The 21,432-nt window shown below is 43.8% G+C and overlaps 1 protein-coding gene across 12 annotated transcripts in view; it reads right to left on the bottom strand.

Moving 5' to 3' along the window:
• The window catches only part of CADPS (calcium dependent secretion activator), a 336,635-nt gene that overhangs the window by 35,377 nt on the left and 279,826 nt on the right, over positions 1-21,432 (bottom strand). For all 12 annotated transcript variants that reach the window (XM_081852319.1, XM_081852323.1, XM_081852328.1 and 9 more), the window contains 2 exons: positions 14,352-14,384; positions 10,057-10,164 (listed from right to left, as the gene is read on the bottom strand). In XM_081852319.1, the coding sequence (XP_081708445.1) occupies positions 10,057-10,164; positions 14,352-14,384 (141 nt within the window). The remainder of the gene's footprint in view (positions 1-10,056; positions 10,165-14,351; positions 14,385-21,432) is intronic.

The following is a 21,432-nucleotide window of genomic DNA, read 5'->3' as shown; positions in this document are numbered from 1 at the left end:
GTCCAAAAGATCTGGGGTGCTGGGGAATAATGATTTATACAGTGCTCATATTAATGAAATCCCCACCCCTGACCCTCCACCTAGGGTGGTCATTTACACATAATCAAAAGAGGACAAAAAATCTGCACGTGCTACTTTGAAAATTTAGAAACAGTTACAATAATTTCAATAGAAATACAGCACATCTCACCATAGTGGGAGAGGCTGTGGCCAGGTGATGGGCAATTGCAAGGCCCCTGATCTCCCTTGTCTTTTAACCAGGTTTAGACCAGGCACTTCTTCAAACAGAGAGCTACCTGATTTTTTCTGGCTCCAATAAGATGGCTCAAAAAAGAGGACAACGATTTGCATAAAATTTGCATTTGATATTTTATATTTATAGATACAAATTTGGAAATAATTATTATATTGAACATTAAGTAGAAAAGTTACAGATAGGTAGCCGTGTTGGTCTGCCATGGTCAAAACAAAATAAAATAAAAAAATTCCTTCCAGTAGCACCTTAAAGACCAACTGAGTTAGTTCTAGGTATGAGCTTTCGTGTGCATGCACACTTCTTCAGATACTTCTTCAGGTATCTGAAGAAGTGTGCATGCACACGAAAGCTCATACCTAGAACTAACTCAGTTGGTCTTTAAGGTGCTACTGGAAGGAATTTTTTTATTTTATTTTGTTTTGATTAAGTAGAAAAGTGTTACGTCTCGCCCTAGTGGGGGAGGGCTGTGAGAAGCAGACAGGTGAGCCTGTTCAGTCTCCTGGCTGGTGTCACCAACTTCAAGGTCCCTGATCTCCCTTTTTATTGTTATCTTTAAACCAGTTTGTGCTTCAATGAGAGGACACCTTGACAGAGACAGCAGTCCTCTGACAGCCCTTCAAAGTAGAGGACTGCTCTCTCTAAAGTAGGAAATGTAGCCGCCCTATCAGATATCTTGGTGTGGCTCTGCGCTGCTGATATGCTGTAGTAGCCCTGCAAACCTGGGCCCACATGCCTTACATACTTGGAACTGCACCCTATTTTCTGCACTGTCACGACAATACATATTAATAAAGTCGGGATATCAAGAGGCTTTAAGTAATGCCCAAATCCTTGAAAAGAGCGTGCACATTTTGAGCAGCTCAGGTTGCTTCCAGCCAACCTATTGAGTTTCCATCCTGATTTGTTTGTAGGGAAATTAGAAAACACTGGCTATTTAATGAGCATTCATTCTGATTTGTTTGTGGAGAGGGCATGTTGTTGCTTTGTCAGACTCAACATTATGGAGACATACTAAAACTGATGAGAAGAATCTCTGTCATCAATTGATGTGGATCTGCAACATGGCAGTCATTCGTAATAACAAAAGGGACTCTTGGCTTCCTTCCGTCTCCCTTTTCCCACGCCTATCTCACACAGGTTTCCGAACATTACACTCACCTTGAGATGTTTGGAGTTGTAATGAGACGCTTCTGCTCGAAGGCAAACTCGGGTGATGTGCTGAAAGTATCACACTTCTCACCTTAAGAATCCTCTGATAGTTTGCTACACTATCCTAATCACATGGTGCTGTGAATCTTTATTATTAGGTTCACATGGGATGCAGCTTGGGAGGAATTAATTTGTGTGTTTGTGTGGCAGCCGGGAGGCCAGTCTTGTGGAGACAATCTAGCCCCCTTTTTCTCTATGCTTCTGCCTGACCAGGGCTGGCCATATTAGTTTAAGAGCGAAGACTCCAGAAACAAAAGACTGAACTTCCATTTCAATAATAAGTATGCCTAATGAAATATGTTCCAACAAATACAGTGAAAAAGAGCAGTCAATTACGAGGGGCAGACAGGAAATATTACACATCACACAATACTCCTCGAGAGCAAAAACACATGCAGCAGTGTTGCTCTTTGCTTACAGCAACAGCACCTAACAACACGGTACATGCAATAGAAATAATAGAAAAAAAGTGCTGGTACTCACCATGAAGTTGTTACAGCAGGCACCACACTTTTAACATTTGAAAATAAAAACTGCTGGTTCTCTGTACCCTTGAGTACCCCCCAGAAAAAAGCACTGGGTAGATGTAACATTTAGACCTGATCTCAGAGCCCTGATTCCATATTCTTTGAATCTAGTGGGGCAGATCACATGCTTACCCAGCTCGCGATTCCTTTCCTGTACTGCAAGATTAGGTTTTTGTGTGCCCCCTTCCTCATAGCACACATAATCTAACATTTATTTATTTCCACGAAAAACCCTTACATCCTGCCCTTTGCACTGAAATCCCAACAACAAATACATAAAAACAACAAATATTAAAACAAGATGCAATATCAACAAGACCATCAGTTACCTGAGATCTAGGCATGCCTCTACATTAAAATGCCTGCCAGGAAACACAGGTCTTTAACTGGTTCCGAAAGCTGAACAACATTGGTACTAGGGCTGTGGCTCAGTGGTAGAGACACATGAGCCGCATGCAGAAGGTCATAGGTTCAATCCCTGGCATTTCCAGTTAGGGCTGAAAATGTTCCCATCTGAAACCCTGAACAGCAGTTGCCAGTCATTGCAGACACTGACAATATTGAGCTAGATGGACCAGTGGTCTTGACTGCTTATAAGGCAGCAACCTCATGGGGAGGGGGAATGCTTTCCACATCTGGAGTGCTGAGAAGGCTCCCTGGGCTTCCCTTAAGGCTGGAACTTCCAACAGGGCCTCAATAGAGAGGCCCAATTTGTGCAAACTCCCCCTCCTTCCAAAACAGTGGGAACATCTCTGCACAAACTACCCATATCATGTTAACTTGTGTGCATGGTGGAGCTGTTCAAACTCAGGATGAATTGTGTCAGGTAAGTCCAACCTGTCATAGCCAAAAACCAGGACACACGTCTTCTGGGCCATGCTCCTGGGTGAGTTACATGACCCACATGAGAGTATGGCATCTAAAAATGGGATATCTCGATTTAATTGGGACAGTTGAGGGTTATGCTATTGACCAAGCCATTCTCCTTTCTGCTTGTTAATACATTTTCCTTTTGTTCTGAAGTCTCATTTTTAGATCCACTGTATGAAGAGGTGTTTTCTAAGTGGTTCCATCAACAGTGGAGAAAAATATATATATACATCTAGGAAAACGTCCAGGCACATACTGTAAGGTTACCAGATTTTTTTCAATGAATTCGGGGACCCTTTTCAACTTTAGTGGGACTGGTTTGTAACGGGAAACGGGGACGTCTGGTAACCTTAACATACTGTACAGCTGATTGTAAAGTGACAGTGAAATGGTAAGTCAAGTCTCCTGAAAAAGCATAGAGCAGTTAGCATCCCAGTATCATCGGGCCCTATCACTGCATGATTAAGTTCTTACCAGACTTTTCAGTAAGGGCAACCTTCCTGATCCGGTAACTGCCAAGGGCAAGCCAAATACACAGAGTCAATCTATGAACATTTAATCTCTGCAGAGAAGGCAGATTAAGTGTATAATTGACCCATATAATCCACATATCATCTCCAGTCAAATGCTTCCTACGTCCGGTTTAGACAGACAGGGGCTCTGCAAAAGAAAGCTATCAGGGCCTGCATATTACCAAGGCTGTGGATTTCATCAAAGTTCGAGATGGCTTTTTAATCACTGATCTCAGAGACTGCTAGACTTAAGCAGATGAACTAGCTGCTAAGCACATCTGTTTTAATCCTTATCTTCTGGTCAGGCAGGCTCGTGTCTTCAAGAAGTACAAGGAGGGGAGGGGGGAAATAAATTAATTTTTGTTTAGATCTTTGCAATCTTGGGAGCTTCGCTGGATGATTTGATTTCTCATATCAAAAGCATGTTGTTGTTGTTTTTTAAAGTATTTTTTTTGGGCAAGGGGCAAGATATTGGATTAATCATCTGAGAGGAGGGAAAATGCCATCTGCGCCTTTTGTGGATTCGGCATCAATATCCACATAGGCACCTGGGTTCTCATCTCATTTTTTGATACTCTGCTGCTACAGAGGAGACGTCTATAAGAATGCATTCTTCACAATATCCAAAACGATGGTTCTCATTGTGAGATCTATTGGCGATGGACTTTGAAGTCTCTTGAAAGCAAGGGTGGCACAGGGCCAAGCTAGATGCGACACTAATCACATGGTTGGTCTTTGCATGCTTGTGTTGGGCTTTACTATACAGCAGTCATGGGGGACAGAATCTAGAGGGAGATCATGGCATGAAGTGCAAGGGGGAGGAGAGGAAGAGGGGCTTTAACCCTGCCCCTGCTATGGTCTGGGTCCAGACAGGGGCCCATGTGCCTGCTATTTGCCTTGGGAAGGAAGCTCCCATGCAGCCATGTTGTCACTGTTTGTGTTGCATTTGGGTTCTCTCCTTTGAAAGGAACCTGCCAGAGCTCCCCTTACCTTCTGCCCCAGTACTGTAATTCAGGGTTGCTTCACACAATGTAGGAATTACCACCTACAGCCCTGCATACTCTACGTACTAGCAGTACTTCTTGTTGTTAACTTACATATACCCGGGCAGCTTGCGAGACGGAACAATCCCCCTCTCCCCCACTGTATGTTGTTCTGGGGATTCTCCCCACCCCTAGCCAATTTCATGGGGTGGGGGTACATGAAGAGAGGAGAGGGGTGCAAGCCCCACTGTGCTGTCCTTGCTTGGGCTGAAGCTGGTGGGACTGGTTAGTTGAATTCCCAAGAGCTGGTATGTTTTAATACACGGATCTTAATGACACCAAAGCCCACATCTCTTATGTCCTGCGGCAATCAGATGAGCCATTTGCAAGGGAATGACATCCTGACAGCATTGGTTCTCTCTCTGTCTCTGCCAGCCAGCCATTCATTCATTAATTCCACTATTTAGAACCTGCACTTTTCATGAAATATATCAAGACGGCTTTCAATAAAAAAATACACAATAAAAACAGTCTATAAATATCTACAATGAGCACATCACTAAAACATCAGTAGATACTGGCTGGTTATAAAGAAAAAATTCCCATTGCAAAGGCCTGTCTAAACAGTGCAGTTTTCAGAAGATGTCTGAAAGAAGGCAGCGACGATTCCTGCCAAACCTCTCCAGGGTGGGTCTTACCAAAATAAAGGTAGTGAAGGCCAACTGGACCCCAGGGGTGTGGGGAACTACCAAAAGTGCCCCATTGGAGGATCTCAGTCAGGGGTCAGCAAACATTTTCAGCAGGGGGCCGGTCCACTGTCCCTCAGACCTTGTGGGGGACCAGACTATTTTGAAAAAAGAAAGAATGAATTCCTAGGCCCCACAAATGACCCAGAGATGCATTTTAAATAAAAGGACACATTCTACTCATGTAAAAACATGCTGATTCCTGGAACATCAGCAGGCCGGATTGGGAAGGTGATTGGGCCAGATCCGGCCCCCAGGCCTTAGTTTGCCTACCCATGACCTCAGTGCTCAAGGTGGAGCATACGGTAAGGGATCGGATGCTCCCTAAGGTACTCTGGGCCCAAGTTGTTCAGGGCTTTGTAGATTCATAAACCTGGGTTGGTAGCAAATCGGCAACGAGAACAGCTCTCTCAGCAGCGGATTATCATGTTGCCAGTAATCTGTTCCTGTGAGCAGTCTAGTAGCTGCATTCTGTAGCAGTTGCAGCTTCTGGACCAGATACAAGGGCAGCCCCACATGAAATCAAGTCCTGAGATTACAGTAATCAGGTCCTGAGATTGCCAATGCATGGGGCCACTGTGGTCAGCAGGCTGTCACGCCCCCAAAGCAGTCACGGCTGGAGTATCAGCATGAGCAGATAAAAAGCACTCCTGGCTACAGACCCATGGGAACGTTACCCTGCACCCCAAATTCCCAAGCAAACCCTAGCCATACACAATCACAACTCTCTTATCATTTAAACAACACCACAGGACTCCACCTGGGACAGGTAACACAATGCTACTGTTTCTAAATTACAAGAGATGCTAAAATCACCTCTCAAAAACCCAAGAGATGTAAACTGGCCATAAAACCTCAAATCAGAGTTTTAGAATGGACATACAGATAAACCACACACCTCTAGCCGAGAAAACACAAATGCACAATAACACTATTGTGTTTCTTTCTCATAACTACTGGCCCTCTGGCCACCCTTTTAGTACGATGGGACAAAGAAGTCATGTGAAATTTCAGTAAATAACTCCTGGAGGAGAAAATAGCCTTGTTAGCTGCTGATTGTCAGACTAACTTACTAGCCAATCTGTTTCTTTCCCCAGTGACCTGAAGAGAAGATTTTTAAAATGACAATGATGACTTTATTCCACAGTAAACCCGACTAATTTACAGAATAAAGGCGATTAAAATGTAGACCACACAGTAATATTCAGATAATCTCCTGCATACCCCAATATCCACCAGGGAGAATAATTCTGCTATCACGGCTCACATGGGGAAGAGGAACTGGGGAGGTAATGAACACTAAAGCAGTGTAAAATGAATGGCCTCGGGAACAAAAGAAACAGCTAAATTAGCCTTTTGAAAATGTGTTGCCAATAATATTAATAACTTATTTTTTTTTAAATAAAAAGTGGAGAATATGTGACAAAGGCAAGGAGGAATCCAATGTGAACACCACCTTCAGAAATAAAACAAAACAAAGAGGGTGATATTATTAACACCCCAATTCTATGCATGTTTAATCAGAAAGTAAGCCCTGCTATGTTCAGTGGGGCTTACTCTCAGGGAAATATCAACAGGATTGAAGCCTAAGATGTATTTCATTGTTGTTGAGATTCACTGAAAGTAGGCAGCTTTGTGAAAAAGGAGACAGAGCTCCTGCACTTTTAATACATGGGTAGAAGAGGGAATTTCAGCAGGTATAGCTGCTCCTCTTAATTTTTCCTCTTCTGCTAGAAAGAGCCCTATCCTCTTTTGCATTAAAGATAAAGGGATCCCTGACCATTAGGTCCAGTTGTGGGTAACTCTGGGGTTGCGGCGCTTATCTCGCTTTTTTGGCCGAGGGATCCGGGGTACAGCTTCTGGGTCATGTGGCCAGCATGACAAACCTGCTTCTGGCGAACCAGAGCAGCGCACGGAAACGCCGTTTACCTTCCCGCTGGAGCGGTACCTATTTATCTACTTGCACTTTGACATGCTTTCGAACTGCTAGGTTGGCAGGAGCAGGGACCGAGCAACGGGCACTCACCCCGTTGCGGGGATTCGAACCTTCGACCTTCTGATCGGCAAGTCCTAGGCTCTGTGGTTTAACCCACAGTGCCACCTGAGTCCCCTATCCTCTTTTGCATTAGGTCACCCTGAAACAAAGCAGGCAATGTAAGACCTTGGAAAGCCCAGGTCAATGCGCCCACTGGGGAGGGTTACCTATTTTAGAGCAGGGATGTTGTTGAGACTCCCAACTCCCATCAGCCCCTGGCACCATGACGAATGAGTCAGGGTTGATGTGATGTTGTTGAGACTCCCAACTCCCATCAGCCCCTGGCACCATGACGAATGAGTCAGGGTTGATGGGAGTTGTATCCCAACAATAACAACAACAACAACTGGAGGACAACAGGATCTCCATCCATGTTTTACAGAAGGGGTGAGGAACCTACGGCTCTCTAGATGTTGCTTGACTCCAACTCCCAACAGCCCCAGGAAGTATGGCCAATAGTCAGGGCTGAATGAGAGCTGTAGTCCAGGTCTACAGCTTCCCCACCGGTCTTGCTCTAGGATGACAAGATAAAAGGAAGAGTAGGCTTCTGTATCTTTAACAGCTCAGAAATGCTCACGAAGGCTCAAAGTGCACCAAGAGGAAACCACACAAGGCCACCTTGTCACAACTGCAGGATGTTAATAGAGCAGCCTGGTTAAAAGTGTGTATGTGGGGGGGGGCTCCTGCACTTTTAATAGGAAATTTCAGAATAGCTATGCAAGTGTCATCTCTCTTCAACATGACTCTTTAAGGTGCAGGGGTCCCCTCCTCTTTTGCAGAATGTTTCCAGATTAAAAAGAATGTTTTTAATCTGAATTTTTCCAGATCGAAAAGAAAATAATGGCTTGAGTATGCAAACTGTTGGGTGACAGTGGGAAGCAGTAGAAAATGAGTGCCCTAGGCATGGTTTTTAGTGCTTACACTGGAACTTAAGTTTATATTCTTTGGAGCTGTGTTCCAAATTGGGAGCATGTTGCAAATTTAACCCAGTTTTGAACACAGTGTTTATCTGTGGCCTTGTAATGGAGTTCATCTTGCTTATAGCGGTGTGCTTCCTGGGGGGAAGCCGATGCAACGTTTAAGCCAAACGGATTCTTGCTGTGCGTTGGCTCCTCTGCAAAGACAGAGGCCTAAACCTTTTAAAATCTAGCTTAAGCAGAGAGATGTGACCTTATATAGACCATGGTTTCGATTGAACTGAAATTCAATTCCAATCAACTATCCGTCTGCTGGGATCTGCACAAAACTGGAAACTGCTCAAAGGAAAGGTTGGCACTGAAAAGAACAGTCCCGGGGAAATGTACTGCTAATGGAAGAATTTCAGCAATAGGCAGGCAGAGCGCTAGCAGATCTGTAACAGAATGGAAATGACTGCCTCTTTGTCATTGCCAAGTGGATAGGTGATTTGTATTTGACATTTTTTTTTTTTTAAAATGCTTGAAATTCTCTTAAGAGGAAAGGAGTCTCTGGAGTGCTTTATGCATGAATGAGGCATTCTCAGTGGATATGGGTCATGCTAGAAGATGTACACAGGAAGATTATTTGACTCCAATTCATGCCACTTGATATAATGTGATAAAACATTTGACATGAGAGATAAGTTCCATTTTAATCTTGGAGAATATGGGGGCAGGGGAGAAGGGTGGTGGTGAAAGGAGAGAATTATGCAGTAGGGAAGAGGCTTCGGTGGGAAAAGAAAAATGGGGTGGAGTGGGGGGGGGGAAGATGGGTATCAAGCAGGAGAGGAACTTGTATGGGGTGGTGCGGCAGTGACGATGGGAGAGAAAAGGCTTTTCCTGCCCAATGCAAGCAAGGGAGCACGTCAATAAAGCGCTGGTAGGTCTGAAGGCATTCACATCCAAATGCCAGAATACTGGGTAGGTGGGGGAGAGAAACAGCACAAAACAAATGAGAGCGAGTGAGCGAGCGAGAGAGAGAGAGAGCGCTGAGAGGTTGCAAAGGGAGAAAAAGGAAGCTGCTTTACAGCCACAAAAACAACATAAACAGAGATCCAACCAAACAAGTGACTGAAACAGTAATGTTAAGCACCTGCTGCAAGCGTCAATGCTAGACTGCACAATTGCTAGGGCAGAAAATGTGTTGCACAGCAGAAGCAACAGAAAGGCAGAGAGGTCTGTGAACATGCACTCTATGCTATTCAAAATAAAATCTTAGTTGACACTTGGGAGCTATCGGGCACCACAGCCGCCGTCCTCTTCCAAGGTTTTAAACCTAGGCTTTCAGATTTAAAAAGTTCCACCCAGTATTTCCTAGAGGGTCCCAAGTTCTGGTTTTAAAGCATTACAATTGTATTCTATAATGCAAAAATCGGACTTAGCGTTTTTTCTTTAAATGTTTAAATCATGCTTAGATTTCCTGGAGGGAAAGGTCATTCCCTCCCACCATTTAATTAAAAAATGGTCTTTCAGTAACAATGCTATCTCCAAGTCAAATTGCACATGCACCCTATCTGACTTCTTCACCTCCTCCCACCTTTTAAAAACAGGACTTTTGATGATAATAATGACTTGCAGTGCAAATCCTATACATATCTACTCAGAAGTAAATCCCTCTGTGTTCAACAGGGCTCACTCCCTGGTAAGGGAGCATAGGATTGCAGCCTAACACATTTCGGATACGAGATGATACATGTTGATATAAGATGCTTTTATCTAAAAAATCTAGAGAGAGAGAGAGAGAGAGAGAGAGAAACTGGGACAAAGTGGATCCGAGTAGAACATTAGAGCAGACAGAGAGCTGAGAGAATTTCAATCAGAAGGAAAAGGAAACTTAAAATAAAAAAAATCTAAAAGTAATCATTTAATCTCAAAATGTGACTTATCCTCCTGTCTCATTTTGCCACATTTTGCAGTTTCTCCTCCTTGGATTCCCCCAAGGCGGAGAAGGCATTTACTTACATCAAATAACCTTTCTATATACATCTCCTCATTGACCTTATCACGCAGGATGTCCTGAGAATGGCGCACGAAGGTCACGTAGGCGTCAGCGACATCCATCCCTGGTTTCTGCACAGAGGAAAGGAGTGGGGCAGGGAGGAGAGGAGAGAGGAGGGTGGGGAAAAAACACAAAACACCCAGCATGAAAATGGCATCTTCCCAAGAAAAGCTTATTTATTCATTTGTAAGGATCCTTCCCGTCCGCCTGTCCCTTGCCACCGTGCGCTCTATTCTCCCTGACACTGTGGCGGAGGTTCCTTTTCCTACCAGAGTATCTGTGACATATTTGGGTGTCAGCTCTTGCTTGGTAGGCAGCTGAAGCAACACTAAGTGCAGCTTGCACAGCGTAGAAAGATCACCGTATGCACAGACTATCTCTCTTTCTCTTTCGCCTGGAGGGAAGCCGCTTAGATGGATATAGACTTTCTCTTGACGCTCTTGGTGCCAGGAAGTCCTCTCTTGCAATGTTTGGTACTATTGACCTAATTAGCAAAGCAACAACTCCTGCTGGGTTCCCCCCCCCACCCCACCCCTTGTGTCCTCTGTACGCAAATCTCCTATTATACAATGTTAGAAGGCTAACACCCAGCACTTAGTCTCTTTCCCCTAAGGCATTTGAAATAGGTACATGTATATATATATTTAAAAACGCCATCAGAACCACACATTATAAAAAGGAGTTTGCAGTTTTATCTTTTACTTCTATACATCTGGTAAGGGCACAAATACTTCAGCAGTGTATTGATTGTAGTGGAAGTTTAGCAGACTTTCCCTTGTTGAAACCTTTGCTGGATTGGGCCCTAAATGCTAAATAGCTACTAAGGCTGCAATCCCGGGTCTGCTGGGACACAGTGGCACTTACTTCTAAGTAAACGTGCACAGGACTCCTCTGTTCAGTCTCCAACCTGTCTGAGGAGTCTGTCTCCCCAAAACCAGAACTTCTAAAGCTTGCGGTATCTGTGACGCTCATGGCACAGTTTGTGTTTCCCTCACAAGATGCAAGCCGTGGAGATAATTTGGGAGAAAATCATCACTAAGTAAGTTCACACTCCTTCATATGTTGGAATCGAACTTATCTCAGAGGGAACCCATTAAACTGCTGAAACAAGAGTCATTATGAAAGCTGCCACACAAATCTTAAATGTCTGTGGCACATTGGAAGTTTCTTCGTAATGGGTGTCATTACTTGTATTACTGTGATTTACCGCAGATCACAAAGTATCATTTTCTGTATGAGATGTGATTGTCAGCCACTGTAAATTGAAGTTAGTTAACACTTCTCTGTAATTTCCAGGGTGAAAATTAGGACAGTTTGAGAAGCAGTAGGAAGGTAGTTTATAGATATATATATTAAAATAGAAATACAATTATCAAGCAAAGGGCCAATGGTTGGCCCCAGAGCTGCCAGTAACATTTTTAACACCTACTGAAACAATGACAAGGTATTAATTTAAAAAACAATGAGGACAATGTAAACGTGGCGGTTATATTTTTTCAAGCAATTTCCTGCAAGCGGATTGTGCCAGCTTTAGGATGCAATAAAAAGTGCTGTAATTCTCCAGTACTAAACAATCATCTTTCCAGAATTAGATGCAGCAATTGTTATCTGGTTGATGCTAAGAGAGCTAAGCTTTTACCTAGAGATAAAACCTCAAAGCTCTCCTGACTGCACAGGTTTGGGGAGTTTCCCCACCACTGAAGGAATTTGCCAGTCAATTGAGATATTGGATGGGTTAGGGGAACAAACCAGATTGTGAAAACCAGATTGCAATAGTCCTCTTGTAGAACATACTGTAATGTCCCACTCTTCAGGATCCCACTAAATGCTGAGACCGGGATGGCGAGAAGGAAGGTGCCTCCATAGGGTCTCTTCCTACATTATTTTCCCCTTCTTGGTTTCCTCTGCAAGGAAGGGAGTTGGGGAGGGTATTCCATTTAGCTGCTCTGACATCCCCTTTTCATTCCAGCTTGCCATGCTCAGCTGCTTTCTCCAACATTCCCACATGCCTACCTGCTCTGCCTGGCTGGAGGTTTTATACAGAGGTTCTTTAGGTGAGACTCCTGCATTGCAGAGGGTTGGACTGGATGACCCTTGGGGCCCATCCAACTTTACAATTCTGTGATTTTATGTCCCACCTGTAGTTTCTGCAATCACACCGTCTGATGCTGTAATGGTCCAGAGATTGGCAATCCCCTATGGCTGAAAGCAGATATCAAATCTATAGGTGTTGTCGGAACCTGATGTCAAGGTTCCTGAGCCATGGGGGGCAGGTATTTTCCTAATACCCTGCAATCATAATCTGACGCCCTTCTTCATGCGCTCCCTCCAGGAGAGGGGCCATGAGAAGTCTGGAGGGTGGCAGCATGAGACAGGGTCTTTTCTGTGGTGGCTTCCCATTTGTGGAAAACTCTCCCCAGGCACCTGCATATTATGTAACCAGGTATTTGGTGGATTAGACTACTTGGGTGGGAAGGTTTCAAAACAACGGTCATGATGTTTCATAATGTGAAAAGAAAAAGGAATAAATTCTAAACTCTGCCTGTAACTTCCATAAATATATATTGAAGTAAGCAAAACAGTTTACTGATCAAAACCACATATAGCTTCTCTGTACTAATATGTAAATATCTTTATCTTCCAAATTGTACATATGGATCCATATTTGTAAAGTTAAAAGTAGTCATTCATGTTTATAAATTCTCATTTAAAAAAGTCTGTCTGCAATTGCCTCCTGTTTATCAGTCATAATCCTTGACTCCCACCAACATTTATATACTGCACTTAAACTTAATTTAAATGTTAATTTCTGGCAAGCAGAGTGCTTTGCCTGAGATCTTTAAGAGTTCTCTTCATTATAATCCAAGCTCTGAATAGAGAGATGCAGGCAGCAGCACTATTTGCCCTTATAAGAATGATATAATGTGGTTATTTTGCAGAAATGTTCAAGGCTGGTTTTGGTATACACAGCACCAATTCAACATTTCTGCCTATCTGGGTTACACTTAAATTATGTTAGTAAGAACTGACCCATCAGTTTATCTGATTTTGAATAAGGTAGTTTGGGCCTCTGTAAAAGTCCTTCTGGAGTTTTTATGGTTTTTAGCCAAGCTGTTTGCTGGACATGTTGCCATTATATTTTTGTATTGCTGTGGTTGGAAATGGTTTCTATTTTACTGCTTTGGCATTTTTGTATTTTTTTGTATTTTGTATTTTTTAATTTTAAGAAGCTTTATTAATAATGCTGTGTTACATTTTTATTGCTTATATTGTTGCTTGCCACCTGGGAAAGACAACAAGAAAGAATGGAAGAATGATGAGTTTTTAAATTTCCTAATGTACATTCCTGACCTCTGTTTTGGCTTTACCGGTAATTTCCCTCTTGCTAGGCCTAGCAAACTGAACTATTGCTCTCTCTCCCTTCTTCAACCTCACAAGCCCCCTCTTCTGGCCAGGCCTCATTTTAGACCCTGTACTGCCTGTGTACCACAATTACGACAGACCCCCATCTTTGCAGCCTGTTCTTCAAAGCCATTGTTTCGTAGCTCTCAGGAACCACTTCCCACAATGCCACTCAAATGTGCGACAGTATCTTCCTTCGTTTCCTGAGACTGTTGCCTCCTCCTGCCCAGTAAGTCCTTGTGGAAGGAAGTGTGGATCCAGAATTGGCCTCCATAGTCACCTACAGACTCATTGTTAAAACTGTGTTTATGGAAGACAATCTTATTCAGCTATGAGTGATCACTAAAGATAGTTTACTACTCATCATAGGGCCTTCCCACACTTACCACTTACAGTGGTATAGTTGTAGTCTGAGCCAACATTTTAAAGAGGGAATTTGTAGTTGGTAGTCTGCAGCTTTGGTCCAACGCTGCTGTTATTACAGAGTTAGTGTAACGCTGCTGTTGTTACAGAGTTAGTGCGAAGTTACCCTTTTCATGCTAATGGCAGGTTGTGCCCAAATTCAGAAAAGTTCCGTGGCTGTAGTGACATCCCTTGGAGGCCACATTTAGACTCTGGGCCCTGTTTTACATATTGGTGGATGATAAACAGCATATGATGCAAGGGACAGAGAATCATAAATGAAAGCATGTCTATGATAAATCAGCTCTCAGAAACTTTTTTAAACAGGAGTCTATAGTACACCATTAGCTAAGACAGGATTTAAAGGGGAAGAAAAAGCAACTCCATTTCTTCTTCTTCTAAAAATACATAGCAGGAACTATTGCAAAAATTATCGTAATTTTTGTGTGCTTACGGGCACATCCACGTATTTGGAAGCTGCCTTCACCTGAAAGAGAAAAATAGCCAATTTTAAATTATGCTTTCGAGCTATACAAAAAAACAAAACAAAACAAAACAAAACAAAACAAAACAAAACAAAACAAAACAAACAGGGAAGCAAAATAGGACAACTTAGCAGTATTACTAAAAAATAAAAATGCAGTAATTATTGGACCAATTCAATGTACATGGCACTGAAGGATAGATTCTAATTAAGCATACTGAATCACTTAGAAGATAAAACCTAACTAACTATAGGCCACTTGCTAATCTCCCTTTCCTGAGCAAGATTGTGGAGTGAGTGATCGCAGACCAGATCCAGGCGCTTTTGTAAGAAACTGATTTTCTGGATCCATTTCAATGGGAGTTTAGGCCCTGTTTTGGCACAGAAACTGCTTTGGTCGCGCTGTATGATGACCTCTGTTGAGAGACAGAGACAAGGGAAACAGCTCCCTGTTAATTCTTCTTGATCTTTCAGCGGCTTTCGATAGAATCAACCATGGCATCCTTCTGGAGCAACTGTCTGAACTAGGGGTGGGTGGCACCGCTTTGCGGTGGTTCCAGTCCTACTTGGATGGTCGTTCCCAGAGGGTGTTACTTGGGAATCGCCTGCTCTTGATGGGTTACACTTCCTCTGAAGGAGAAGGTTCGTAGCCTGGGGATACTCCTGGATCCTTTGCTGTTGCTCGAGGCTCAGGTGGCCTCAGTGCCTTCCATCAGCTTTGGCGGGTGGCCCATCTGAACAAGGATAGCCTAATTACTGTTGTCTATGCTCTGGTAACCTCAAGGTTAGATTACTGCAGCGTGTTATATGTGGGGCTGAGTCTGAAGACAGTTCAGAAACTTCAGCTAGTGTAGAATTCAGCAGCCAGGTTGCTCACCGGAGCAGGACAGTTTGAACACATTGCACTGATCCTGGTCTGACTGCACTGGCTACCAGTTAGTTTCTGGGCCCAATTCAAAGTGCTGGTTTTGACCTATAAAGTCTTAAATGGCTCAGGACCGCAATACCTCAAGGGATGCCTCTTTCCATATGAACCTACCCAGACCCTGAGATCATCTTCTGAGACCCTTCTTCCTGTGTCTCCTTCTCGAGAGATCCAGAGGGTGGCAACATGAGAACGGGCCTCCTCTGCAGTGGCTCCCCATCTGTGGAATACTCTCCCCAGGGAAGTTTGCCTGGTGCCTTCATTATACACCTTAAGACGCCAGGCAAAACCTTCCTTTTTTTTAACCAGGCCTTTGGTTGATTTGATTGACATCCTATGCTCTTTTAAAATGTAGGTTTTTTGGTGTTTGTGTGTTTGTGTGTGATTGGGTTGTTGTTTGTATTTTGATTATATATTTTGAGGTTTTATATCTTGATTTTATTCTGTGAAACACCCTGAGACCTCTGGGTATAGGGCGATATATAAATTCAATAATAATAATAATAATAATAATAATAATAATAATAATATGATTTTAAGACAAATATTTGGTACATGCTTTAAGAAAAATTCCAGAAATACAGAACAGAGTACTAGATGAATCACTAAAGATTTGTTTCAGAAATAAAAGCTTGTCCCTGTGGCTTCAGTGGGATGATTCCTTTCTTATTGCTCTGTTGGGTTTGGAGCTTCTGCATTGTGTCTTCATCCTGGGCTGCCAAAGTAATATGAGAAGCCCCATGTCAGATTGGGTGAAGGTCATACTGCACCTCCATCCATGTGGCCTGGAGCTTCTCACAGAACACTGGTGGCAGAGGAATGGCTACTACCTCCACAGTCAGAGAACAGATGCTTCTGAATACCAGCTGCTGGAAACCGGAGGAGGTGAGAGGGCTCTTTTTGTGCTCAGGTCCTGCTAGTGGGAGCCAGTGTGGTGTAGTGGTTAAGAGCGGTAGTCTCGTAATCTGGTGAACCGGGTTCGCTTCCCCGCTCCTCCACATGCAGCTGCTGGGTGACCTTGGGCCAGTCACACTTCTTTGAAGTCTCTCAGCCCCACTCACCTCACAGAGTGTTTGTTGTGGGGGAGGAAGGGAAAGGAGATTGTTAGCCGCCTTGAGACTCCTTAAGGGGAGTGATAAAGTGGGATATCAAATCTAAACTGCAACTCCTCCTCCTCCTCCTCCTCCTCCTCCTCCTCCTCCTCCTCCTCCTCCTCCTCTTCTTCTTCTTCTTCTTCTTCTTCTTCTTCTTCTTCCCATAGGCATCTGGTTAACCACTGTGAGAACAGGATGCTAGACCAGATGGGCCATTGGCTGGATCCAACAGGCTCTTATGTTTTAATGCATTGCAATGACTCCCATCCAGTGCTAGTTTTCTAGAAAAAGAGGAGCCGGAACTCACCACAAACGCTTCCTTTGTTCTCTCATAATGACAATGGTGCCCACCTGCGAGGTGCCGGAAATGAGTTCCAGCTGATAAAGAGCCCTGCTCCCATCCCACCAGAATAATGTAAGAAAGGGCCTCTGGCTGGTATGGAGTTGGGAACAATGACTTATGGGCATTTGGTACTGCAATCATGCCTTCAGCATTATTAATGTCACAAGCTCTTCCCTCCTTTCTGTGGCCCTTCTCGGTAGGCAATGTAAAAGCAAATGGGTTATCTCTGCAGCTGGCAACAGAATGTGTTGTTGTTGTTGTTGGGGGGGGGGAAGTCCATGAATTTCCGAGTTAACATATCTAACGGAATGGTTTCCAGATGGACAGAGAGACCCTTTTGCAAAGGTACCATAATGCATCCCATCTGCAGGGCTGAGAATTTCTATAGCAAGCATGTATCTAATTAGAATAAATCACTGATCAGCATCCTTGTTTGGGTTCTAAATGCTCACCTGCTTCTAAATATTTCGAAAGCTACAGGTAAAATAGCCTAAATATTAGACACACACACAGGCACACACCTGCATCTTGCGATGAATAAATTACATGTTCCAGTTGGGAAATGCATCGTTCGAGACTGCAAAGCAAGGAACCACTAAATAGGACCACTAAAAGCAAGCCATGTGCAGTTAAAAGGTATTGGGGGGGGGGGGGAAATCACTGTCACACACCTATTTTAAAAATACCCTATTCAGGGAAAGTTAGAATCAAGAAGGCATAATTTATAATATGAGATGCAGGTGGCGCTGTGTTCTAAACCATAGAGCTTAGGGCTTGCCGGTCAGAAGGTTGGCGGTTCAAATCCCCTTGAAGGGGTGAGCTCCTGTTGTTCGGTCCCAGCTCCTAGCAGTTCAAAAGAACGTCAAGTACAAGCAGATAAATAGGTACCACTCTGGTGGGAAGGTAAACGGCGTTTCCGTGCGCTGCTCTGGTTCGCCAGAAGCGGCTTAGTCATGCTGGCCACTTGACCCAGAAGCTGTCTGCAGACAAACGCTGACTCCCTCGGCCTATAGAGTGAGATGAGCGCATAACCCCAGAGTTGTCTGCGACTGGACCTAATGGACCTACCTTTCTTTACCTTTAATTTATAAATTACCATGGACTTTGAATTCCAAAAGGATTTAAGGTGAACCTTTGGATGGGCTCTGCACTTTGCCACCATCCCTCCCTTCTCCTCTAATATCAATGGAAAGTCCAGAATGTAGTGGATATTTATGAAATTCTGATCCCCCCTGGGAATCTTGCTCCCTTGCCTAAAAAAAGTAGTCAAGTACCTACTGCTGTGCCTTATAGCACATTATGCTGGATGTGAATGTGCATTGGAACGCATACCAATGCTATGTTACTCTTTGATATCCCCCACCGTCCCTGCCTAGGCTGCGTGTCCAGCTGCCACTTATTATTTCCCCCTGACAAAAAAGTAAATTGGACAGACTCGAACATCAGGAAGGTTCGAGACCATTGTCTCCATCACTGGGATAATCAAACCTGGCAGGTGACTGCAGCATGGTACAGGTGCATCAGTGGGCGAGCCAGAATGGCTCCACTAAACAAGCCACACAGCACCGACCGACCCTCCCTACCACCTTGCCCCTCCCATTCAATGGTATTGACTCCGCTGCCAGGAGGCCAGGTGCAGGGGTGCCAACGTGAATGGAATATTGTGGGAGCCCAGGTAAGCCCTGCCCCACACATGATGCAGTGCACACAGCCCATTTGAATGGCATTGCCTTTTTCGGGGGGGGCAAGCCCCTCAAATATTTTATTGGAGGGGGGCAAACCCCCCATGGTCCCTGGGAGCTGGCTCCTATGGCCAAGTGCATAGCAACCACTCCTGAAGCAAAGGCATATTGCTTTTGATATGGAAGGTATGATGTAGTGATCGTGACCAGAAGCCATTGACAGCCTCATCCTCCATGAATTTACCTAAACCCTTTGAAAGACATTCATGCTGGTGGCTGTCAGTACATCCCGAGAAAGCAAATTCCATGCTTTAACTATGTGCTGTGCAAAGAAGTACTTTTTTTTTTGTCCCGAATGTTTCAACATTCAGCTTCATTCGGTGGCCCCGAGTTCTAGTTTTACGAGAGGCCTATTCCGTTTCTTCTCACCATGCTTGCAAACTACAAACTTCGCCTTTCTTTGAAATGGAAAAGCCCCAAATGTTGTAACCTTCCCAACCTCATGATCACTCCGGTTGCCTTTTCCTGTAACTTTCCCCATTCTGCAACGTCACTTTTGAGTTAAGGTTGTAACCAGAGCTCTTCACCCAACTCAAAAGTGTGGTCACACCACAGATTTGCATTATGATTGGTCAAACCACAGATTTGCATTATGATATTGGCAGCTTTATTCTCAATCATTTCCCTAATGATCCCTAGCATGGAATTTGCGTTTTTAAAGTGACTAAACTTAGCAGAGGAAGGAGAGCAGGAGGGAGGCCTGTCTCCCCCACAGAGACAGCACATGCAGTATTGCTTTCCTCAATACATTCTTTCTGTGTCACCCCTGTGAGGCACAGGGGCCCAGTTATGTCACCCCTTGCCTTCAGAGCTGGCAGCCTCTAACCATTTTTCAAACACCCTCTTTTGTGGAGTGTTCCTTCAACTTCCTCTCCTCTCCCCTCTCCCTGAAGAAGAAGAGTTTGGATTTGATATCCCGCTTTATCACTACCCGAAGGAGTCTCCAAGCAGCTAACATTCTCCTTTCCCTTCCTCCCCCACAACAAACACTCTGTGAGGTGAGTGAGGCTGAGAGACTTCAGAGAAGTGTGACTGGCCCAAGGTCACCCAGCAGCTGCATGTGGAAGAGTGGGGATGCGAACCCGGTTCACCAGATTATGAGTTCACCGCTCTTAACTACTACACCACACTGAGAGTCCTCTGGGCAACCACAGTTGCCAGCCCTGGTCTTTGAGCTGCTCCCCCTGTCCCAAAGAGAGGTGCCTCCTCACACTGCTCCACAGGTGCCTGGGAAGCACCCCCTGGCCAGTCCCAGAGGCACCATCCGCCTGGGGAGCTTGTAGCCAGGGCTGCTGCAACAAACAGCTGTTGAAAAACACTGCCTTAGAGGTTCCTAAACCGCTGTGCTTGCGGCACCCCTGACTATCATTCAAGGCACCCCAGGGTGCTACAGCACAGTGTTTGAAAAACACTGCCTTAGAGGTTCCTAAACCGCAACAAAGAGCAAAACGGCAGCACTGTTATTTGAGTGATACACAGTAGGCTGGGGCTCAATGTACTTGTGGGTCCCAACTCTTTAGTTGAAGACACTATCCCTCCCCTCCCGTCTCTCTTTCTCTCTCTCTTCAATTTATATCTGCCTCCCTTCCTCTCAAAGGAGTCCAGCGCTTCAAATACATCAACAACAATAGCATCAAAGACATTCTGAAAGCATTTTAAAATGTTCAAAAAACCTGTTAATCGCATTCTAATCTAGGATAGCGGACACTAAATGAAGGTTAAGTAGCAACAACCATAAAACCAGTAACTGTTTGTTTGAGGACATACTGTAGCTGAGAACAATTTGTATATCTTAAAAACTAATGGAAATAATCTACAAAAAAGTAATAACTTAGTTACTGTTATCTCACTGACATTAAGGTATTTGTAGACACAGCAAAGGAAGAGAGTAATACAATATGTGTTTTGCTACTGTAACAAAACTAGAAGCAGAGAAAATATTAGAGACCAGAAATAAGAAGTCATGGAACCACGGCAAAATAAAAGGAATATTTGCCGCAATTGAGATATAATATGGCAATGACTCAGTCTGTCTTCCACACTGCCTTCTCACAAAACAACCCTAAGCTTCTCCCCCCCCCCTAAAAACAACAACCAGCCAACCACAACTGCTTGTTTTTCTTTAGTGTAAAACTTGGCTACATACATTGCAATTTTCATGCTGCCGGATGTTGTGTGATCTCTTTGCTAGGCTGCAGCTCATCAGGAATTATGTGACTTTCCCCATGAAATTTCTCAGTTTATGACAAAAATTTGTGCCGAACAAAAATAAGATTGCCAGTAACCTGTCCCGAGGGTAAAATACACTCTCTAGTTTTAATTAATGTAGCAGTAATTCATTCCCCACTCTCTTGTTCAAAGCGAAGAGATGCTTCAGATGAAATGAATCTTGAGCAGCTGTCATCAGCTTGGTTGCAATTCTTTTCTTTAGGCAGAGATACCCACCTAATGACTGGACTTCCAGGTCCAAGAAACACTATTGACTGTAGAAAACATCTTTCTCCAGCTCCTTGACTAAATGTAGAATGATGTTCCATTAAGGGGGGAGGAATCCAAAGAATATTTTATAATGATGTGGTTAGTGAGAATGCTATTAAGACAACTGATGCATTAATTTTAAGCTGAATTTCACAGCAAGAATTGAAAATGAGGGTATCCTACTAGGTGATAAAACGGCTTGTCATAAGACCCCTGGTGACATGTCATTTTCTAAGCAAGTGGACAATGTTTGATAAAAGGAGTTGGTAGAAGGCTGGGTGTTTGGAGATTTTTTTTATAATAATAAAAAAAATCTGACAATGCTATTTGAAATGATTTGTTTGTATAGTGAAAGGAGAAGCAAATGGACTATAATAAGAACAATGCTTCTTGTTATTCTGCATTAAGGATGATGCTACAGACTTAGAGAATTATGCTACCCTGCTGATGCTTCTTTTAGGCATAGTGT

Source organism: Podarcis erhardii, assembly GCF_964252035.2.
Source record: "Podarcis erhardii genome assembly, chromosome: 2".
Classification (NCBI taxonomy): Eukaryota; Metazoa; Chordata; class Lepidosauria; order Squamata; family Lacertidae; genus Podarcis; species Podarcis erhardii.
Note: the sequence above shows the minus strand (reverse complement) of the source record. Positions and strands in the feature narration are given on the sequence as shown.